At 40.3% G+C, this 22,809-nt stretch overlaps 1 protein-coding gene and 1 long non-coding RNA gene across 3 annotated transcripts in view; one reads left to right on the top strand and one right to left on the bottom strand.

Annotated features, from left to right (window-relative positions):
• Positions 1 to 19,476, bottom strand: part of alcama (activated leukocyte cell adhesion molecule a) — a 50,260-nt gene extending 30,784 nt beyond the window's left edge. The window contains exon 1 of one of the 2 annotated variants that reach the window (XM_046038900.1): positions 19,245 to 19,476. In XM_046038900.1, coding sequence (XP_045894856.1) covers positions 19,245 to 19,302 — 58 coding nt within the window. In that variant the 5' untranslated portion in view covers positions 19,303 to 19,476. The remainder of the gene's footprint in view (positions 1 to 19,244) is intronic. The other variant, XM_046038899.1, reaches the window with a different exon arrangement.
• LOC123962686 lies at positions 19,284 to 22,281 on the top strand. Its single transcript, XR_006823039.1, has 3 exons — positions 19,284 to 19,611; positions 20,684 to 21,010; positions 22,007 to 22,281. It is a non-coding gene; the product is annotated as an uncharacterized LOC123962686 (long non-coding RNA).
• The last annotated feature ends 528 nt before the right edge of the window (positions 22,282 to 22,809 follow it).

The raw sequence follows: 22,809 nt of genomic DNA, 5'->3' as shown, positions 1-22,809 counted from the left end.
CTGCAGGTGTTACAACAGAGCCCTATCATTAGTACTCTGCCTTTTACCCTCCCTTTTACCCTCCCTTCTGCTTCAGTCCACTCTTCTCTTTCGTCCCTCCGGTCCGTTTCAAACTAGTTTGAAAGCTTGATTAAGTGCTTTGATCCAGCCATAATCCCAAGCATTCCCGAACCTTACAGTTTACAGTGCAAATTGATTGACAGTTCATAATCCCCTTCTTTGGCATGCACTAGTACGCACACACATTTCAGTACCTGTCTTGTCCTCAACCTTATTAATTCAAATCAAAAGTCCAGCACAAAACAATGAGGTCTTTCTTTGGGATGAGGGTTAGGCAGCTGGACAGCCAAGGTGGGAGAAGGGAGAGATAAGGCAGCACTCTGTGTGCTTTCTTTGGCGTTCTGTACCAAAGGTAGACCTGACTCTCTGCACTGACAATATTTGCCTTAATATAATACAGCTGAAACCCAACAAGCCATCAGTATCTGTCCTTGAAAAATTAAGACTCAAAAGGCCCATAAACCTCGTTTGTTTCTGACATTGAAACCAGAGGTTGATGTGAGACCTCCCGACTGCCACGGACACGAGCAGTCAGGGAGAACATGGCCTTGACTTGATACTTCAGGCATTCAGGCAGCGTAGGGAAGCCAAAAAAAAATCAGCACTCCTTTGCTACAAATCATCGTGACCCAACATACCAGGAGGGTAAGCAATGGGACAATAGTACTGAAGGAAGGAATGTTTGATGTGTTCTCATTCCTATCAGCTATTATTGTTTGAGATCAGATTCCTTTCATTGCCACAAACGCCTGCAACTGACAAAAGCATCTTGGAATCCTCAGAGTAAATAACACATGGGTTATCTTGGTCAGCCTTACCTTGGCTGCAAGACCTTTGGTTTGATCTATCTAGCAACATGCTTTGTCCTCTGCTTGTTTTTCAATTTCATCTGAAAAATTACATCCATTGCCTGGTTGATTTAATATTTACTTTCACCGAAGCAAATATTTACACCAGTTATTTTAAGTTTACTTCTGTTTACTCCTTGGAGGAAGGAAATTGTGGCACTATTTTCTCTTGCGCTGTTCCCACCTCTCTGTAGCCTGAGGCGAGAAACCATGTTTCACCAGGAAAAACAGCTTTAAAGCATTCTGTCTGAGCTGATAGGTGCTGAAAAAACACTGGGTATGCAAATACAGAATATTTTATCTTCCAGCAGACACACAAACACACACACTCTGCTGGAATATAACATGTTGAACAGGTGGCTGGCAGCAAAACAGCCCCTTTCCTCTCTGTGTTTCTCTCCCTCTGGCATCGAGTCCGAATGGATAGGACAGGTCAGGGAGGTCAAACTTACTCTTCCCCTGCCTCTGAAGTGCCTCTGAAGTGCCTCTGGAGGGCAGGGGGGATGCTTTAGAACCCTCTTCCTGACAGCTGCTTTTGTCATTACCCTGCTACCTGGGACTAAATAGACACACCGAGATCCACAGGTCCACACAGCAGATGTGGGTCTATTTTTCTCAGTTTATGAAAAAAGCCTACTTAGTTACCTTCCACGTCATCTCTCTTTATTTCTCACATGCATCTGCTAAGGAATGCAGATCTGAGGTCTGAGGGGGTCGGCTATTTATATTTCAACCGTGACAGAGAAAGAGAGATTGATTAAGGGACGCCCATGGGTTTAAGTAAAGCAAAAGCAAATGGCGATTGTGATTAAAAACCAATCTATGTAAATCCTAAATGGCAGGATGAAGACAGAGAAGTGAAAGAAATTTATTTAAAAAACCTTTCTATAATTTAAAGTGTCTAGGGATTAAAAGCTTATGGGAATATTTTGGTGTAGTTTTATAAATGAAAAGCTTGTAACAGATTTGTCACGTGAGATACCAGGTGCTTCAACTGCACTCAAAAGATTTCTTTTCGGTTCCAACCTCTGGAAAAATATGACACAAAAGGGCAATGTTTATTGCTTTCAACGTTACATATAAAAAAAATTTAAAACATTTTATAAAAATGTTTTTATATAACCATTATAACAATTTGATCTGATTTCAGTTATCATCATTTTTATTTCTCCAACAGCTGTCTTTCCATCACATTCTGTTTATCATATTTTATCATCTATTGTTTGTGACGTTCATCCTTCAATGAACAAGAAAAAAGGTTGGGTTTTTGCATGGAGCAACCAGTCAGCTGCTCATTCAGCCACTGTTCAACACTGATTACTTTTTTCAGAGACACACTCAATATGGAAGTGCTTGTGTTGGTGATGACTTTCTGAATTCTCACAGAGTTTATAGTTCTTTTTGCATTTTCGAACAGTCTGACTCGGATCACCTTGAGAAATAAAAAAAACATTCTATGCATTTAAAAAAAAAAGAGCTCTGGTCATTCTGATGCTGTGTTGACAACCTCAGCAGCTACTTTTCCCTCTGCCTCTCTCTGGGGACCATGGTCTGGTCTCCTCCCAAATTGAAACACACACACACTTATTATAAACGTCCTGATCAGCTGCAACTTGGCCTCTGTGTAGCCCTGTGTGCGGTGCCCTGTAGAAGGAGGTGGAGATGGACAGGCGAGTACCCTTGAGAATTGAGACTAATTCATTCTATATGGGAAAATGCCTTCTGTTGCTTCAGCAGGCTGCAGAGGCACCAGCATGTCTGCTGAGCAACATTATGCTCATCAGCAGAGATGGACAAACATAAGACCCTCTTATAAATAAACCTGAGTGCCTTTCATTTCTTACTAACAACTTCATTTGCCAAAAAACAACAGGCAATTCGAGCATTTGTTTTCTGAGCTCCGGAGACAGTCTGACAGACAAGTAGGCTACAGCGATTAAGAGCAAGAAAGACATTTAAACCTTCAGCAGATTGTTGCAGCCCTGTTGTTATGCCTGTTGTTGTTCATGCATGAGTTGTGCACTTGTCATTTGAGGAAAGTGAATTGCACAATTGCCTTCTCAGCGGAGATCCATTACCAGAAACAAGGAGACAGTCAACGTGGCAGCTCTCTGCATTTATCAGGCTGGATATTAAGGGACACGGCTTGTTAAGTGACGCTCTCCAGCAAGCGCTCCAAGCTTGGCTGATATGGAGGAATGAGACGGCAAACAGAGCTGTGAATGGACACTTTATCATGACGAGGTCTGTGGATGGTTATCTAGAAACAACAAATCCACACTAGGAATCCCATCAACATCAACTGAAGGGAACAGGCCTCCTTAGCCTTATCTGGGAACTATGTAGATATCAAAAGGGTTAAGATGTTATCCATCAAACACCTGGGAAAAAGAGTTTCTAAAAAGAGTCTGTATAAATGCTGATATTTTTGAAGAGGAACTCTCTAAAGCATCTCTAGGTTGGTATGAACTTTTGGCTCACCTATAATGGACCTGACTCCTAAAAACATGTGGGGACATATTAGTTTTTCTCTTTTGAAATATATCACTTTCTTTGTTTTCATTATTGTATAATTTATAGGGTTTTATAAAACAACCCTGCCATTAAGCGAAGATGATGTAGGATTGCTCTGGGTTGAGTTTTTCAGGTTATAGGTTGGGCTACTCCCTTTGCCTCACTCTGCCAAAAATGAAAACAAGGCAGCAGTCATACGCCTTATCTTCTGGCAATAAATTGACAAGAAGGAAACAATGGGTGACATCATGCTCACTCCTTACACCATAACTTCCAACTGGAGTTTCAACTAAGGGAGTATATGCCACTGTGCCTTTTTTAATAAGGTCCTATTTTACAATGCTTTGCTAACTTGAAACAGTACCATTTCAATTTCAGTTTCATTAAAAAATCAAACATGAAGTATCAAGTGTGTTTACAGCCATAAAAAGGGGGTTTAAAGATTCAAGTCTTTTTTTTTTCATTGTTCATTAAGTTGAAGGGTCTTAACTGACTCTGTGATGTAAGATGGCCTAAGGTAACAGCTAATACAGAACATGACTTCAATTAAAGGTTCAGTGTGTAATATTTCTGAGGATTTATTGACAGAGATGCAATATAATATCTATAACTATGTTTTCAGTGGTGTATAAAGACCATACATAATGAACCATTATGTTTATTAGAAGTAAGAAGAGAAATGACATTTGGACAAATGAACGAACACACGTGTTTTTTAGCACGAGAGTCGACAGCCTCTAGAGCTTATAACATGAAGCCAGAGGAGTCGGGACAGATGCAGACAGCTGACGGCATCACGGACAGAATCGTGTGTTTTCGTGTGTTTTCAAAGCGGAGCTGAAGTTGTCTGTTTTCTGATGGACAGGTAATTAAGTTAGTCGGACTTTAGCGATGCAAATGAAAGCTGTTGTTTGATAGCTTTAGCTAGAAGCTGGCCATAATCACTGACAGACATGGCATGTTTCTCCTGTCCACTTCTATAAAATATGTAGTTGGATTAATTTCATGTAGCCTTGTTGTTCTCCAGCGCTGTGGGTTGGTTTTTCCGGTTACGTTCAGCTGATCAGTAATTGGCAATAAAATGGTAACGTTAGCTTACAGCATGGAAGCATCAGCCAGGTAAACTTTTACTGCCCTAGTAGAAAAAACATGTTGTTGGATTAATTTAATGTAGTTATTCTACAGCGCTCTGTTTGGTGTCGTAACGTGGACAGAAATGTGCCCTTACCTTCCTGAGACAAACCGCTGATGAACATTATTGGTAATAAAACAAAAACATCATGGAAGCTCAGATCAGCAGCTAAAGTTCTGTTGAATACTGCCCTGGTGGAAAACATGTATTTATTTTACTGCTAATAGTGACACATAGCATGACCATACTTTCCGAATTTGCATTAAAAAAATGGGTATTTTGGATATTGCTTCCCCACTGTGCACACAAATGTGCAATTTTTACTTTCACATGCTAAATGCCCATTAAAAACATTTTACCACAAGCTGAAATTATGGCAATCAATACTACTTTGTGTTTCTGTTGTATATTAAAACATTCCCAATTCTCAATGCGTGAGAGTTGGCAGTTCTTATTTCGTGAGACAGCTTTCACTTCTTCTCACACGATGAGAAATATTGTCACATTTTACTATTGCGAGATCTTGTGGCATACGATCTCTTCATGCCCCTAGTTAGAGAGTGACAGTGTTTGAGAGTGCATAACCGTGTGACCTTTACTCTTTCTCTAAATCAAACATATGGATATAAAAAACATGATCTAAACAGATAAATATTCACTGTGATTTGAGCCTACACCTCTCTACATATGATGACCTAATTCTAAGACAAATCTTCAATACCATCGTTATCGTTACAGTATCATTTCATTGTCATTTCAAATCATTAAACCCATTAAATGTAACTTTTCAATAAACCCACCAATGTAACAACCAATGTAATACATCACACACGTGACGAACAGAAATATATTCCATCTATTGCCGTTTGGTCAAGATGTCTATTACATACTCTGCATTAATAACTGCTTGTATTTTCTTAATGGAGTATCTGTTTTTGCATTAACAGGGATGTGTTCATTGCCAGGGGCATGCTCACATAATCCATAGCCTACTCCAGCCCTGGTATAGCGTTCCCACTTGCAGCAAAGACTCCAAAAACTATTTGGAATTTTGCCCTTGAGCACTCAACCTGTTTTCATGATCAGCTCCCTCAGAACTCAGAAAAAAGAAATAGAACAGACTGTTCTACTCAAGATGACCTGCTCTTACACAGAACTATTCATAATTCCTTCAGGTTGACACATACAATATGGCCAGAATTGATTTTGTGAAGTTTGTACTCTAGCATCTACAAGTATCCCAACCAGCAGCAGCATAAGCATTAGCTATTATTCCTGGGGTCTTTTTGATTTTTATGGAACAGATATTTCTACTTCTTTCACACACCTATACCTCTGTCTCTCACTGCACATACACCAGCTTGTCACAGCTCTTTCTGTTTTTCTCCCCCTCTACTTTATAAAGTTGTCCAAAAACGACTACTAGCTTATATAAACCACTGTGGAACCAAATGACCAGTGTGTTCACTGTTGCTTTACCTGGTCTGTGCTTCCATGCACAGCATCAGTAGAAATCTGACTGGCACAGGATCGGATATGTGACAGTGTCATGCTGAAAACCAGCCGATCACGGTCACCGGCAGATCAATTGGTGCATTTCAATGTTTTTAATTTGCACTGTCGCTGTGTGGTCTGCCATATAAACGAAGAAAGGGATATCACATGTTCTCTCGCAGCCTTATCTTTTACTTGCAGTAAGACATGCAGTGAGACAGATTTAAGGATGTCTTCTTTGTCTCTGTCTTGCTCTACTTGGTGGATCGGCTATTGACAATTGAAGGGATGATGATATTAATATTGATATTAGATATAGCTGCAGGAGAGCTGTGAGTATCGCTGTCTGGAGCTGCTGTGCTGCTCTGGGACTGTCTCGTCATCTCATGTTAGCTTTGCAGCAGCATGTGGCAACAGTTTGCTAACCCACAACTTAGCTAACATTAGTTACATTACTTGGCATTTGTCATGATATTGGATTTCTCCAGAATTGCATATGTTACCCCACCTTTATAATGCAGAGAAATATCATGAGTTAATGTTGAAAATTACTTCAGTAACAGTAGCTCATGATTTTTTATTGAATTTACAAAAAAATGTATATAATATATAATATAATATAAAAGCGGGATATGAAATGACCTATATCCTGATATAAATTTTTTGTCATATCACACAGCCCTAATATAGATTGCAATGCACTTGCAAAGACTGGCTGACCAGAGCTGCTGCAGCTGCTACACACTGCTGTTAAGAGTGTTGTCTCTTAGACATGGTATGCCAGGGTGAAATACCTGAGTGACAACGGGGGGTTGGTGGATCTCTGACTGGTCCGTGAGAGATCACCCTGGTATTTCCTCAATAAGGCCAAAAGAGGCAGAGCAGCATATTGTTTCCATCATGTCCCAAAATTAAAATTAGACCATAATACCTCTCGATTCAGCAGAGAACATCATGGTACAGCAGATCCACTGCTGCTTTGGACTGATTCTAGCTTGTGGCAGAACAGTAAAATACAACTTTACTTTAAGACTGAGCCTTACTCTAAGCAGTGATTTATGTATAAACACAAGATCTTAAACCCTATGATTTCAGACTAAACATTAGGACAGTGGTCGGCAGTAGTACCAGCAATAATATCTTTATCTTATAAAAAATAAATAAACTGATAGCGGCTGGTGCTGAAATAAATCTCATGCAACAATTACTTACATAATCACTTCCTCTTAAGTGGTTGTCTGCAAAATAAAAGCGCAAGAACGTTTTTAGCAGCAATGCTTCATGTTGAGTTTATTGAGAGCTTTTACTTTGAAAAGTTCTGAAGGACATTCAAAAGAGTCTCTGGCCTGCTTGACACACCTCTGAAAAAGCCGTCAGTAAACGTGTGATTTCCTCAGGGAAAGGAAAATAACTGTCCATGGGTTTATAAATGCAGATCAAACTCCGGGACACACACACACTGCAGCACATGCTTTATTGTAAGCATGTGCAAAAGTGTCCTTATAGGCTTATAAATTTGTTTAACAACGGGTAGGAGTAAGCAGGGTTTTTCCAGCATAGAGACATTTTTGGCGCCCCACAAAGAAGTTTTAGCAAGTGCCAAAGGAAAATCGCCAGCACCAAAATGATCAGAATATTCTCTTGTGTTTTAAAAGCCATTTATCAAACAACTGTTGAGCAAGCACATTTTTTTTACACATGAAGCTGGATTAATAGCTGCTACGTTGGTATGACTGCGCCTGAATGCTCCGCTCTCGAAACTGAGCTTGCGCTACTGGGAGAGATGACTTACGGTTATTTCTCACAATATAAAAGTGCTTGAAGTGTGCCAGTATTTACGGTACTGTCACTTTTACATTTTGCTCTTTGGCGTACCGGCACCGGTACTCTATCTATTCTCTGTCCTCTCCAGATCAGGTTTCCGGGTACTATGTGACGCCGTGACACGACGTGCCTTTCATGCAGCTGTGTGCAACAAGCTCGTCAAAGTCACTTTTCGTGAACCGACCAATCACGGCCTGGAGGAGGCGGGACATTAGAAAAAGGTTGAGGTACTACAGCAAACTTTAGAAATGAAATCAGAAGAATCAGAATCAGAAGGAGCTTTATTGCCAAGTAGTGTTTTACACATTCGAGGAATTTGCTGTGCTGAACTCGTTCTGTATGCACGGTTTTTATTATTGACGAGTTAGTAATCTGCATAAACAAATGAGAGACTGATCACCAAGAAGAGCACTTGTCTTGCACAATAATTGAATAACTGCTAAAATGAAACTGCTGTTTTGTCCAACTGGAATTAACATTAGGCTACTAATGGTAAGCTGTACTATTATCTGAAATTATAATGAATGCACAAACATTAGCACTAATCAAACCTTAACCACAGTGGTGTAGACTAATATCAGAAAATGGTTTTATTAGTGAAACAGCTGAATCTCAACTAATACTAAACTATCTGTAGGCAAATTATCCAAATACAGTGTAATCCATAAATATATTATTATATTAACATATACTTTACTTTTATACCTTTACTCATCCAGGTTGTGGATATATTGTGTTTATCAAATGGTCAGAAATAACAAGAAAATGCATAGATTTCGGTTATAGGGTAACTCATCGACTTCACTGTACATGTACCGGCCAGGCAGCTAGTATTGTGGAAAATAAAAAGCAAAGTCTGACCTTTTCCAAACATTATGTTTAACAATGACTCTTAACCCCTGGCCCTCTGGCCCCCTGTGCCTCGTTGGGGAAAAAGCAATATATAAATATAAGCCTCACCTCATATATAATAACGGTTTTTAATATACCTGGGTGGTCATTAATATATCTGGCCGGCACGCCCAAGTAAAGTCAGTGTGAACCACTGATGTCCGAGGGGAGATGTTGTTTGGATCACCACTCTAACAGTTTGGATGTCATGGTCTTGTGAGAGTTGCGTTTACAGTGGCATCAGTGACTCCCTGCCTCAGCAAAAATGTATTAAATGATCATGTACCGTGGCACTGAATGTTTGAAATGATTGTGATATACAGAGGTGAAAACAAGCTGTGCCTTTAGGTTATGGCTCAGTTAGCTCACATTACAATAATGAGCTGGTTATGTATAATAATACAAACATGACGAGTAAGGGGAGCTGGAAGTTATGTAAACAGCTTAAGGCTCGTGCAGACTACACAAATTGTGGTCTTGTGCAGGGAGTCTTGAAGTCATTGTGGAGTTCACACTACGTGACTGATCGGTGACAGGGGGTCACACACTACACGAGCTGACAGCGGCTGTGTCACCCGAGGGCTGGTCTCCAAACCACATTCTGTTAAGAAAACACATGTGAAATGTGAAACGGGACATGAGGAGACCTACACATGAAACAGCTGTTGTTTGTTATTATAAAGATAGAAATTACTTAATTAACTAAGACAAAGAACATGGGTGAAATGGTGGCGATGAATCAGTGGATAAGACACATGCTTTTGGGTTCAATTCCCCACTGTGACACATCCACCCATGTGTCCCTGAGACACTTAACCCCTAGTTGCTCCAGAGGCGTGCGACCTCTGACATGTATAGCAATTGTAAGTCGCTTTGGATAAAAGCGACAGCTAAATGAATAAATGAAAGAATAGATTAACACACGCAGGTAGCAGGGATTGTCTGAGCTACAGAGAGAGCTGGAAGGGAGTAAAAAGTGTTTTGCAGTGAAAAAGTAGCTGCCTGCTCTCATTGGCTGGATGTGGATGTCAAGTTGGCCGACTTCTGCAGATATTTGGCATGCTAGATATCTGGCAGACGTTGGCGATGTGGCAGTGATGTGTCGGGGAGCCATTTTGATGCGTTGTTGAGTAGTTGACACATAATGACTGGCGACCGCTGATCTATCACTGATTTACTCCCGATCACAGCCTGGCGGTCGCCGAGCGGTAAATTGGGCTAAAAATCGTGTTGTTTGAACTAGGCTTTAGGAGCTTATTTTTTCAGATGTCTGAAATCTCGGGGCCAAGTTTTCAGTCCGAGCTAAACTCTAAATGACAAGCCATCCCGTCCGTGCAATGGCACCTGAAATGGTACCTTGTCTCCATAGTCAGTGCTCTGTCTGTTGACAGCTAATAATTTCTAATACATACTCTCACAGGCATCCCACTTGTGTTTCAGCACACAAAGTATACATTTTGGGCCCCTTAGGTAGGTGGATTTTTCAGGCTCTGACAGAAACTGTTGACTGTGCCCTCCGTATGCTCTGGCTTCTTTAGCTCGAGACGACAACTTTGCTAACACAGGCCAGCCAAGTGCAACAACAAAACTTGTTAGCTGGATTGCTAGGTCTTATTACTTAGGCTACCAGTCCAACAGCAACAAGGCCATCCTTTCAGCTCTGTTAGCTCACACCAACAAGTAAAACAGAATCTATATATATATATATCACTTTCTCTTTTTCTCTTCTTCACTCCGACAACGTATTCTTTGGACTCTACGCAGCCTCTGCCATGATATCCATACTGAGAATACTGAGCTAGCTTCTTCCAAAGAACTTACATTGTGATGTTGGTGCTGTAAACCAAAGCGCAGTAGCAGCTGCAGCGAGCCCTCATTTTGAAGTTGTTATTTTAAGATATAAATACTACATAATGTTAATAATATGACAAATGCTGGAAAATGTAGCTGCTGGCTGAGACAGATTTGTTTCCAATGAGAGATTATTGCTGCTGTACACATTAATGTTGCTGCTCTAGAAATATTTAGTTGTATTTAAAATATTCATTCTAATCGTGTTCTGAATTTAAAAACAACCAGGCTGCTAATATACACACTGTATATCTGTTTATTTATTGCAATTCATATCATCATCGCAATATTTAACTATATATTGAACGATATATGCTATCGCACATCGCATCCTCATATTGTGCAGCCCTAATCCAGAGTATAGCTGTACCTTTTCTCTGTATAACCCAAAAAGTAAGCAAAGCATAGAAAGAAGTAAGAAATCATTCATGTCTTCATATCCTAATTAAGAGAACATGAGGTTGCATTATTAGCTGTCGTTCAAACCCTTACAGGTTCATTACAGGGCCCAAAGCACCTTGCCTGTTAAATTTAAAACATTCAAGAGCAACAGCACCATTATTTTGACGCTGACAATGAAGAGAATAGTGCTGGAGACATGGTAGGTGGTGGGCATTTTAGCTGGAAGTGATTTAACACAAACATACTGATCTACAACTGTAGTGCTTTCATCAAGCATTAGGAACGTTAAGGGAAAAAACACTAGATGAATGCTTGCTTTGTAAAGCCACTGGGACGCACCAATTGAAAGGAAGCAAACAATGTCAACATGACCAAATTTAAAACACAGACCTTTCGCTACGACTGCACCTCCCATCCAGACTAAAACGGCGAATCCGAAGACCTTTTTATTTTAAAACTCTGAGGTAGCGTGTTAGTGCGGACAGGTGAAAACGGAGGACTTTAGAAACGATGACGCAGACACTCACATTTGGCTTTCTGATTGGGTCTTTTAAGTCATGCAAAGCAAATGCACACATCTACTGACAAAGTTTTAGTTCTGGTATTTTTATTAAATTATTTAGTACTATGCAAATATACTTTTTTTGCAAATAACACTTATACTGTGCATGTAACTTCCAGTCTGTTTCATCCGACAAAATCGCTTTATACTCCTGTGTTACTTTCAGTAATAGTTTTACCTCATTGTTGGTCCATGCAAAAAAATCTCTAGTGTGGTTCATTAACTTAAGTATTACTTTTTTCTTTTGCCAAATCAATCTGCTTCCTGTTTACACTGGCATGCGCATCCCAGTGTACGTGAATGGCCACTACAGGTGCATTTTTGATTAATTCTGATATGCAGCTAAAATGCTGGTGTGAACGGAGATGGTTTTCATTTTAAAACTAATGTGGATTTAGCCTTAATCCGAAGCACTGTGCCCTCTACCCCCCAGGCATGTTTGTACCCCACCTACATAAATATTTTGTAACACAATCCTTAGGCATGCAGAGAAATGCTTCTCTCAAACCCAGTTGCTTTTAAAATGATCAGGACTAGTCTACGACCTGAAAACCTGCTTGTGCAGAAATGAAATATTGTGAAATAAAAGCTAGAGAACACAGTCACACAGTTCTCATTGAGAACTGTAATTATGTTGAAATGGGTGGTAATCCCGGTCTTTCTTTAAATGCCAGAAATGTTTTGACCACATACCATCCAGGCTGATAAAATAAGCACCCTATGCAGCCAGGTTTCAGCAAATCTGCATCAGATGGATCTAACGTTTCTAACGGCAAAATGAATTAAGTGACAATTGACGAGTTCATTCTTCAAGTATTTAATGTGGTGACTTAATTTTTCGCTTAACACAACCAGCTGACCTGAACCTCTCAGGAATGTAGGTCAAATGACAAGTCAGATGCTTGCATCTCAAATGTGAGGTGTACCCATGTTCATTAATATGCAAGTCTATGTCCAGGAAATCTGGTATAGTCTTCTTGGAAATTAATAGGGAATGCACTATGGCCATTGGATCATTATTTGCACTAGATTCCCTGTGCTGCAGTGCCAATCTGAATTTCCCCTACAGGGAATCAATCGAGAAACATCTTATCTTATTGTGCTCTTCAGTCTGACTTTCATAGAGTGGAGGTCTCCAGCATTTCTCTTTTCTTTCATGGACTGTGCTGGGCTATCTTTCAACATTCTTATGTTAATTGGATAAGTAGCTGGTTAAATGGGCTACAACAAAAGGCCAGAAAAAATGCCCAATGTTAATCCTGAGGCCAGCATTTCTTCATGAACTCATAGATCAGACTCATAGACAGAACAGAACTATTCTGTGCAATATCCCCATTCATTTCATTTGTAGTCAAAGGCAAATGAAATCTCAAGAGAGGGCAATGCTGCTCCAGACCTCCTTCAACTGAGTGGTAAGAGAGCTTTACCTACTCTCTGGTTCCTTTTATGGGCCACTCTAAGTTAACTCTAACTAACTGATATCTTAGTCTGCTATAATGACCACTGGTTACGAAAGGCCAGGCCCACTTAAGACTCATGGCTATTGATTTTTTTTGTATTTAGAGTGAGGATCCCAGGAGGTTTTTCATCATTCAGTTACCCCTCTCCAGAATAGTAGGGTAAGTCTGGAAAAGAGGACACTGAGTCTTACAAATATCTCAGCTAGGGGGTAGAGACTTCATTAGAAGCATCAGAGTTCAAGGTTCAGTTTCAATTCAAGATAATATAAGCCAAAATGAATCAGACTCATTCACAGATCCGATAAGTGTGTCTGTCCCCTTGGGTAGACCAACAAATGGATCAATGTCTTCACATTCTGTTCCCGCCTTTTTTCTACTGGTTGGCTAATTCAGCAACTACAAAGTGAGCAACACATTGCAAATACATTTATTCTTTTATTTAAAGCTTATCTAACAGAGTATATCAATGGCCCTTTCTGAGCCACATGGATTTCAACTTCTTGGTAGGAATAACCTGTTAGCAAATAGTATTTTTGAACACAGCATGAAAATGCAAATTCATCCATTCAGTACCCTAATCACTCACACACACACACTCACACACACACACACCACACCACACACACACACACACACCAGCAACTATACAAATATGAGAAAAAATAGAGCTGATTCCCAGTCGATTAGTAGTTGTTAGTTCAAGCCATTAGTCGGCTAGTCGTATCACGTTAATGATATTGATTTCATTATTTAAAATTTTTTGGGGGGCATCTGAAAACGGTTTGAGTTCCAGAGCTGAGAAAGAATTAGCTGTAACATTGTTAACACTGTGCTGCATTACAGAGAAATACCAAACTAAGCCTAGCTAAGCATTCTAATTGACAAATGATTTATGGGACAGCCCTAGAAAAAAAGCTCTTTCACTATCTGTTCTTTGACCACCAATTAAAATCTAGATGATAAAACTTTCATTTTCATTTTCACGTACAGTCAGCAGGGAGTGGGGTTTCAGGGGGATTAAGAAAGTAGATTTCCCTGTGGTAATTTAGCGAAGTCTAATAGAAAGTCCCATCTCTGTTAAAGCTTAAATTGGTCCATTAACAGCTGCAGACAGGGTGGACAGAAGAGGATTCTACAGAGCACTACCACCAGCGGGGTCAAAAATGTTACAGAATGGTAACAAAATAACAGATGCTTCTTCCTGCTGCTTTAGTTTTTTATATGTCTATGTGCTCTGCTACCAATACCAACTTTCCCCTTCAGCTTGTTCAACACCATCAGCCTGTGGCTTTCTAATATTTTCTCTTTTTTTCACCTGTAAATGGAAGCTAAACCTCCATCCTTCAAGCTCTCCTGTCATTCTCATTTCTGTCAAATAATATTCCTTAATGGATCAATGTTTTTTACAGTTTACAGGTCTTCCTGAGCATGTCAAGTCTCATCCTGTCAATTAACAGAATATCAGTCTCACAGTTCTATAGGGGATAGAAAATATACACATACACATGGAAGAAACTCCCTAGATTAAATTCAGAGCACACTGTTTGACCCATGCTTTGCCCAACAACAACAGAGTCATAATAAGAATGCAGACGCATGATAACACGAGTTATTCAACTCCTGTCATTCAATGCTGTATTCTCTCAGCATTTCCCCACAGTGTTTCTTTCGGCAAGGTGGACTTCCCCAAACCTTTCTTCCTGCACAGTAAAGAAAGCTGCAGCGCTTCAACAGAGATTTGGGCAAACAGAGTTTAACTTCTCATTTTGATGAAGTCACGCTTCCTTGGACCTGTCAAATGACTGTCACCACAAAGTCATTACTAAATGGAACCTGACAGTCACCATAGGCTGAAAAGGACAACACATGAGTCACCTTACTTCATGTGAGAAGTTTTACGTATGTGTGTGTGTAGAGGCTTGGGTTTACCCATGATGTCATTTAGTTTCACTTATGTCAGCTACTGTTGCTGCTCGTTCCTGGACATTTCAATAAGTTAGGTGCTTTTCTTGTTGGGGGAGTTGTTGAAAACTGCAGTGGGAAAACCTGCCGTACTGCCCAACACACCAGCTACCCAGATGTGAGGCCCCAACATTAGACACACTTCTCTCCTTGACAAAGGGGACCTGGGGAGGGTGGGTGGGGGTAATCCCCACCGAGAAAATCACATATTTTCAGGATGGTTTAGTTCTGGAATTTCTTCTTTCATTAATATCCCCTCGCTATGTGCAGCAGTTCAACGTGTTTTCTCTGTTTTTTTGCAAAACATTACTGCCTAAACAGAAAAGAGTGGACCCATCAACATTAACTATGCTGCTATAAATTCATTAAACTGTAGTTATAGGGTATGTGGGTGGTGATGGAGCAGTGGATAAGATACATGCCTTTGGTGTGAGAGATCTGGGCTCACTTCACAGAAATTCTTTCTAAAGCAAATTATTAAGGAAATTGTTTATAAAATACATATACAGGGCTCGACAATAACGGTGGCCCGATGGCCCAGTGCCAGTAAAACGCAATGTCGGGACAGTTGAACTAGCAACTCAAGCAAAAAAATTTGTATTTAGAAAAATAATAAATGAAACTCAACATCCTGCAGTTTTTTTGCAGCTCTTAGCGCGTACCGATGTCCAATCCAGAGTTGTAGTTACGTGACGAGAGGTTGTCAAGTGTTACTTCTCTAATCTCAATCATGCAGCAACCTTTGGGTCGAAAGTGAAACCATGCAGACGGAACTTAAAGCTGCATTCTCTCTAACAGCCTGCAAAATGTTGCTACTTCTCAGCTGATTTATCACCTCAGTGAACGCTTTTAAATGAGTTTATGGTCTCAGTCGCTAGTTTCAAGTCTTCTTCAACACAGCATGATGTTCATTTAGTATATTATGGTCCTATTTAGGGGAAAATAGACGATAAAGCAGCGTATGCCTTTGGACGGAACTACCTTGTGATTGACAGGTTGCTACCATGGCAACCTGTTCGAGGCGACTTGTGTCCGCTGCTCTGTGTATATTTTTCATAAATGGCTGTCGGCAGGTATGTCATGTTCGAGTCTGTTAGTATGTTTGGTGTTCATTTTAATTGTGATTACATTTTTGCTGTTATATCCAGGATGTATTTAATAAACGATTAAACACTTCTGTAAGGAGGGACAGTAAAAATGATCTTCGGGCCAGTAAGTTTCAAACCCACTGGCCCAGTGGGGCCAGTTGCAAAAAAGTTTAACGTTGAGCCCTGATATGTGAGTTTCATTTCCAAACAGCCTGATGATGAAGTGTGCAAAAGCATCTTGCTTGTTGGGGTATTTTTGTCCTGGGGATCTTGATTTATGCAATAGTTTGTTTGCATTAACATACAAAGGAGGGAAAAACAAATTAATTAACTATACTGAGCCACACTTTTCCTGTCAAGGATGCTGACTGAAGCATTAATCCAGCTCGAGTGAGGAAATCAAGCCCTGGAAATTGTACCACTGTACCATTGACCACATTTTACAAACATTTATTTCAACATTTCTCCTGATTGGTTTTCATATCCTATTATCACAATCTCTGATAGCTTTTGAACCTTGTTTCTCCAAAATGTCAGCTACTCAGAATTTAAATAAAACACCCCCACATTTAGTATTCACTGTTCTGAAAAAACTTCACCAGCAGCTCATGGGATTTGGAATTTTTCTGACCCATAGAGGAACCTTGTCAACCTTTAACCTCTTTCACATGACAACAGCAAGTTCTGGGATCTTTATTTGATGTGTTGGATGAGGGCTGTCTGAATAACAGATCAAACTAAAGCCATCTGATAGAAAAGATTTAGGTGGGGCTTCAAACAGACTGTAACCTTTTAAAATCAGCTACTGGGGTTGGATGAAGGCAGCTCCACCCCCGCCCCTCCCCTCCCTCACCACCACTGACCCCCACCAAGGTATTTTCCCTCCAGAAAAAGATGACACGTTTAATATGTCGGGGCAGATGGAGACAGAATTTCAAACTGTCCCGTCCCCCAAGCTAAAGCTACTTAAAGTGCAACTGCATTCCACACCCATTATCTTGTCTGTCTGGCCTGATTGTCAGCAGTATAAACACTTTTTTAAGAGAGGACTGTTTGATTTATTAACCTAAAGGTATCTCTACTGCTGTTGGCCAGTAAAATCCATCCATCAGCAAAGAAAACCACAGTATTATTTCCAGACAGGAACATGAAAGAAAAATTCAGGGGAGCTAAACTATTTAGCTGAGGTTATTGAAACAAAGGCCATCATATGAAGGGGTCAGGACTTCAGGTCTCTATCATGGAGTACTGATTGCCTTAGTGAGGCTGCGTTGTTGCTGGTTCAGGTACTGGTGAGACATTAAATATGATCCAAAATGTCCAGTTTGAGAAACAGAACCAAGTGTGTGAAGGCTTATAAGACACAAAACACTTCACAGTGGTTGATATTTGATATAACGCTAGAAAGGTGTCATGGTGACAGTCCTTGTATCTTTTGTTGCTGCAATCACGAGGACAGTAGACACACGGCATTAATCTAGCCCACATTCCTGATGTGTGCTTGCATGTTTGTGATTGGCCACTGCAGCACCTTGTGGAATTCTGATGAGGGTGCTTTTAGTTTTCTTTGGGTCTTTTTTAGATGACCCCGCGTTTTTGTGCGGGAGCCCTCTGCCTTGGCACCCCCACTGGGTCAATGGAGTGGTACTATTTAAATGAATGAGAGGGCTACCATTTTCACTGAGTGCTATTGGTAGTCTCAGTAATAGAGAGTCTTTCCCAGCATAATGTTCCTAACTATATGAACTTGTCGTTATGTGTGTGAGTAGCTGTTCATTGTAACAAGCCCATGGCCAGTGCTTAATTACGCACCCCTAGGTGTGTATTACCATTTTATGGCAGGCCTTGAAACTCTCTTGTAGGGGACACTATTAGTAACATTCTACATCCACAAAAGCAATGTAATGGAGTTAAATTACTGCAGATCTAAAATGCCCCACCCTAGACCTGAAATGCTTGCTAATACAACTGGTAACCTTACTGAATTATGTGAAAGTGCTCTTGATTCACCCACAATTACAGACCTAATGTGAAAAACATTATTTTAAAATGCCCTCTCTGTCAATTAATACTTTTACAAACATTGTTTCCCATTCAGCCACACTTTGTTTTATCCCCTCACATTAGTTGTGGCAGCTTACAAGTCTGAAGTCACCCTGAGAAGCCGCCCATAGCTTCTGAAAGTCCCTTTGAAAGCGTTATCTCTTTGATGTGAGGAATGCAGATCAAGCTGGAAACTGACTTTAGGTGCTATCTACTTTGCTGGAATCTGTCATTATATGATATAGCTGCAAGGAATGGAGATGGTGCCCCTGGCTGTGACCACCAATCACCCCCCCCCACACACACACACACAAACACACCCTCAGCCACAGCTCAGACAAGCAGCCCGCTCTCCAGCCTCTGACAAAGAGCAGCTCTGAGCAGAGAGGTGGCCCATGACACAGACACAACTCAGAGATAAGAGCTGGATGTAAAAAAAAACACATTTGTCCTATGGGAGACAATGTCAGTGGTGTCTGCGCTGGTGATAGTTTATTAAGCATATGAACACTTTCAAAGCCTAGGTCTTGTTTTCTCACAAAAAACCCCATTCACACTCAGGGCTAGACAGGGCTAAACCCCCGATTCCCAGGACAGGGTTACTAGAGGGTAAACCCACCTGTGTTCAGTTTACCTACCTGTTTATTTACAGGAGCGAGTTTACAAAGCTGACAGTATCTATCCTATATATCACAATAAGGTTAATGTGAGGAAAAATAGGTTTAGTTTAGCTAGGCGCCTTTCTGTCCATAACACTTTCCTTTTCTTTCAGCAGAATGGTAAATGGCTGCGTTTTAGGTTATTCAGGGGAAAACCCTCGAAACTACTGGTGGGTTTTCCACATTCTCACGTACAAACTCTTCCGTCACGGCAGCCTAAACAAGCAGTAAAATATGTATTACACAGTCACACACAATAACAGCGCTAACTTCAGGTGTAACTTAGTAGTTTCACCTCGCAGGTATTAGGCTACGGCTAACCGGCATGTAAGTAGAATAACGTTACTGGTAAAAATAAACTGTCTACAGTTTATCGACTACCGATCATCCCCGTTTCCAACTTATTTTGAAAGGCATCCTATCCCTACTAGCCTACATTATTAGCCAAGCTTACCTTGGAGAAGAGTCCCGGCGCTAATGAAAGCCATCAACAAGCAAGCAGCCGAATCCATCCTTAAAAAGTTGCTGTCAGGGTGTGTGGATACCTCTGGTGAGCTTAAAGAAATGAGCAGTACAAGTCTGTCTGAGCTGTACAAATATGGTCCGCAGATATGCCACTCCTGTGTAGAGAGGGAATGGAAAGTCCGCAAAATACCAAACGCTGTGTCTCAGTGAGAAGTGCAGGTGAAAGAGAGCGGAGCAGTGCGGGGACAGGAGGAGGAGGAGGAGGAGGAGGAGGAGCTCTTCCGGGCTTTTTGCTTGTAGCCTATGTCGCTTTGAGCTGCTATTGGAAATATGGACACTCCCAGATGCAAGTGAAGGTCAGCAAACAAAGCGATCGCTTTAACAACTTTAACTGTAGCCAGGGACGTCACTAGGATTGAAAGACAAGGGGGGCTTAGCCCCCAGGGTATGCTAACTTGTGTTAGTTATTGTAATATAGTTCTTAGACACACCAAAACTGCTCTGAACATTGGTATATACATGAAAAGTAGTAATAATGTTTTTGTGTGTGTGTGTGTGTGTGTGTGTGTGTGTGTGTGTGTACGTGTGTGTGTTTTTGTGTACCAGATTTTTACATTTTTAAATCCTTTAAAAGTATGCTAAGTGTTGCTAATGTGTGTGGTGTAAAGGTATGTGTGTGAGTGTGACACACATGAACAGGCTCCTCCTATCCTAAGGGTTGATTCATAGTTAATTAGAGCCACAGTAGCCTATTAAGAAACTGGCAGCATCTGTGTCAGGGTGTGTCTCTCTCATTGCTGTCTTCCTCCGCCCACTCCACTTGACTCCACTGCAGCAGCTGAGTGGGTTGTCCAGCAACATTCCAATTTTGAAAAGATGTACAGTACAGAAGTAAGCCAATGGCTTATGATACTTTATCTAACTATTGCATATGAGTGCCTGTAATAAAAGTCTATGTTCCAAACTACCTAAGGATTATTACAGTACATACTGTAGCCTACTCAATATTATATTTTAACATACGACTAGGTACTTGTGTTCAAAGTTCATTTCAAATGTATACAGTCGCAGATGTCTATTGCTATAGGTTTTTGGTGCATTACACTGTATTGCAGGTAGCCTACAGCAGTCTGTTTACCCTAAAACTCACCTTATCTACTGATATTTCATTCATGTGATTCAGTAACAGTCTAGCTAGCACTTGTAACCAATTATCACGAAGCAATAACATTTTATAAAAAGGCTACTTGTGCATGCTTATATTTGTTTGTTTGCTAATCGTTAATTGATAGCTCATTACCTTCTAGCTGTCATTAGCCATTACTATTGCTCGGTATGCTAGCTATTCTGTAGATGGATATGTCTAGCTTAGGTTTGTGTCTACTGTAACTTCTAATCAGTCTGTACTGTTGTTTTTTGTTGTTACAGAACCACACTCACACCTTGTATATGCTTTGTAGATAAACAGTCCAAACTGTAGACCCGGACTCTGCATCCTTTCTTTATTAACCCTCACCTGAGCACAAAATAGTGTCCTGATCCGACACCCTGAAGCGGTTGCTGCCACGCCTATTGATCCACCCCATACACATTCTCTCACACAATTTTGGTCCTTCGAGCCAGATCTTAGTCACTGCTCCAGCCCATGATGTTCAGGCCAGATGAGAGAGACCCAGAACGGGATGTTGACCGCCCACACCGACACAGCCAGCTGCCATCATGTCTTCAAGATTATGAGGTCACTCATCCTTTCAGGTACCGCAGTCCTGTTGATGAGCAGTCCAGACAGTCTACGAATGCTGATGTTCTAGGATGTATTCAGAGCATGAAAGAGGAAAAACATTGGAGCTAACTGGCAGAAGTAGTCTGAAAATGACAAAAGCTAAGTTACCTGTATTTTAACTTTTGTATTAACTTTTGAAATAATACTGACAAAAAATGATTGCAAGTTCTGCATTATTAGGGGTGTGGCCACTTTGACTGACAGGTGGCAGCTGTCTCTGTCACAGCTGGTCGAGTGACTGTCGTCTGTTTGCTCAGCAAATACAGTCAGTCATGTAGCTCGGCAGCTCTGCCTGTTTGATCCTTTGGACGTTTCTTCATGCAGATACCAGACTTGCCAAACAGCCAATGTTAGATTTGGATAGGTAACATTAAAGCTAAATTACTGTAACAGAGTCACTGTGTCACTTGAATAAATGCCTCTACCTGGACTGAGGGACGGGGTTAAGGGTTGAGGAAGAAGCGGCGGTGGTTGCGGTTGTCGTGTCGGTAAAGACAGGTAACTTAGCTGGTCTGTAACTATGGCCATGTTCCTGAGTTGGGTAAAGTAATATTAGTTATGTAGAGAAATTAGCTGTATGACAGCCTCTTATGAGTTTGTCTAGGCTCTCCAGCTGCATGTATTTTTAACTTGTGAGGCCCCTGCTTACATTCAAGATTCTAGCCCTTTTTTTGTTACTTTTGTAACAACCCAAAGGTGCATTAAAATTCTCAATAAATATAACATTATGTCAAGTAGTACCAGTTCAACAGTAAACATAAGTAATAATGAATATACAATAAGAGCTAACTTGACTGTTCAAGTAGTGTCCAGCAGTAAGATTAATATCACATATGAGTGTATTGCATGTTGCCATAATTTCTGTTACATGCCAGAGAGGGTATCATGCTGGGGCGATTCCTCAGAGTTCAGCAGGTTTATGGCAGTTGGAAAGGATCACTAACTTTCTACCATTGTTGTGTTTACAGGTGCCAGATGAGCTGATGGCAGCATCATTCCAGATGTGAAGCACTAGAGTCCAGCTCTACAGAAGTCCCAGCTTCCAGTGTGGCCCTGCCAGATCCTGCAGCTCACTGCTTTGCTCAGCCTTGTTTTTACTTTTACTCCACAACACCTGAACTCTACTGATTTCAAATTATGACAGTGGGTTCCAATACATAGGTTCTCTTATTATATTTACTGTTGCAACATATTACTTCAGGTCATACAAAACAACTTTTAAATTTGTAACTTTTAATATTGATGTTTCCATGAATGCAAACTATGATTTTAATTTGTTAAACTGTTGCTTTTGTATTAGAAATCATTTATTTTACTTAAAATTGATCAGACTAAATTTACTTAAAATAAAATCACATTCTTCATTCATCAGTTTCTAAAGTTATTGAATATAGTGTAATCTAAACTTAACAAAATATAATAATTTAACCTGTAAATGAAAATATTAAGATGGTATTATAAGTTTTGACACATTTTGCATGTCAGTAAAAAAAAATAAAAGCTGATGTTATATATTTGTTTTATTTGTACATTTCTTTAAGAGATGAATTTGACATTTACTGAAAAGTTACTCTATTGTGAAAACCAAAGAATTATCTGCACACTGAATAGTTTTGAAGCCCTGTAGAAGGTGTTGTGGGCACAGGTATAACAGGTAAAACACTTATGGACAATATTTAAAACTAAATGTAAAAGTGAACAGAAGGGGAAAAGGCCTTTCCATGTCAGTTCATGCCATCAGACGTCCAGCACAATGAGGATGAGTTCCAGG

The sequence above is a fragment of the Micropterus dolomieu genome, linkage group LG23 (genome assembly GCF_021292245.1).
Source record: "Micropterus dolomieu isolate WLL.071019.BEF.003 ecotype Adirondacks linkage group LG23, ASM2129224v1, whole genome shotgun sequence".
NCBI lineage: Eukaryota > Metazoa > Chordata > Actinopteri > Centrarchiformes > Centrarchidae > Micropterus > Micropterus dolomieu.
The sequence above is the reverse complement of the archived record's forward strand: the minus strand, read 5'-3'. Positions and strand labels throughout refer to the sequence as shown.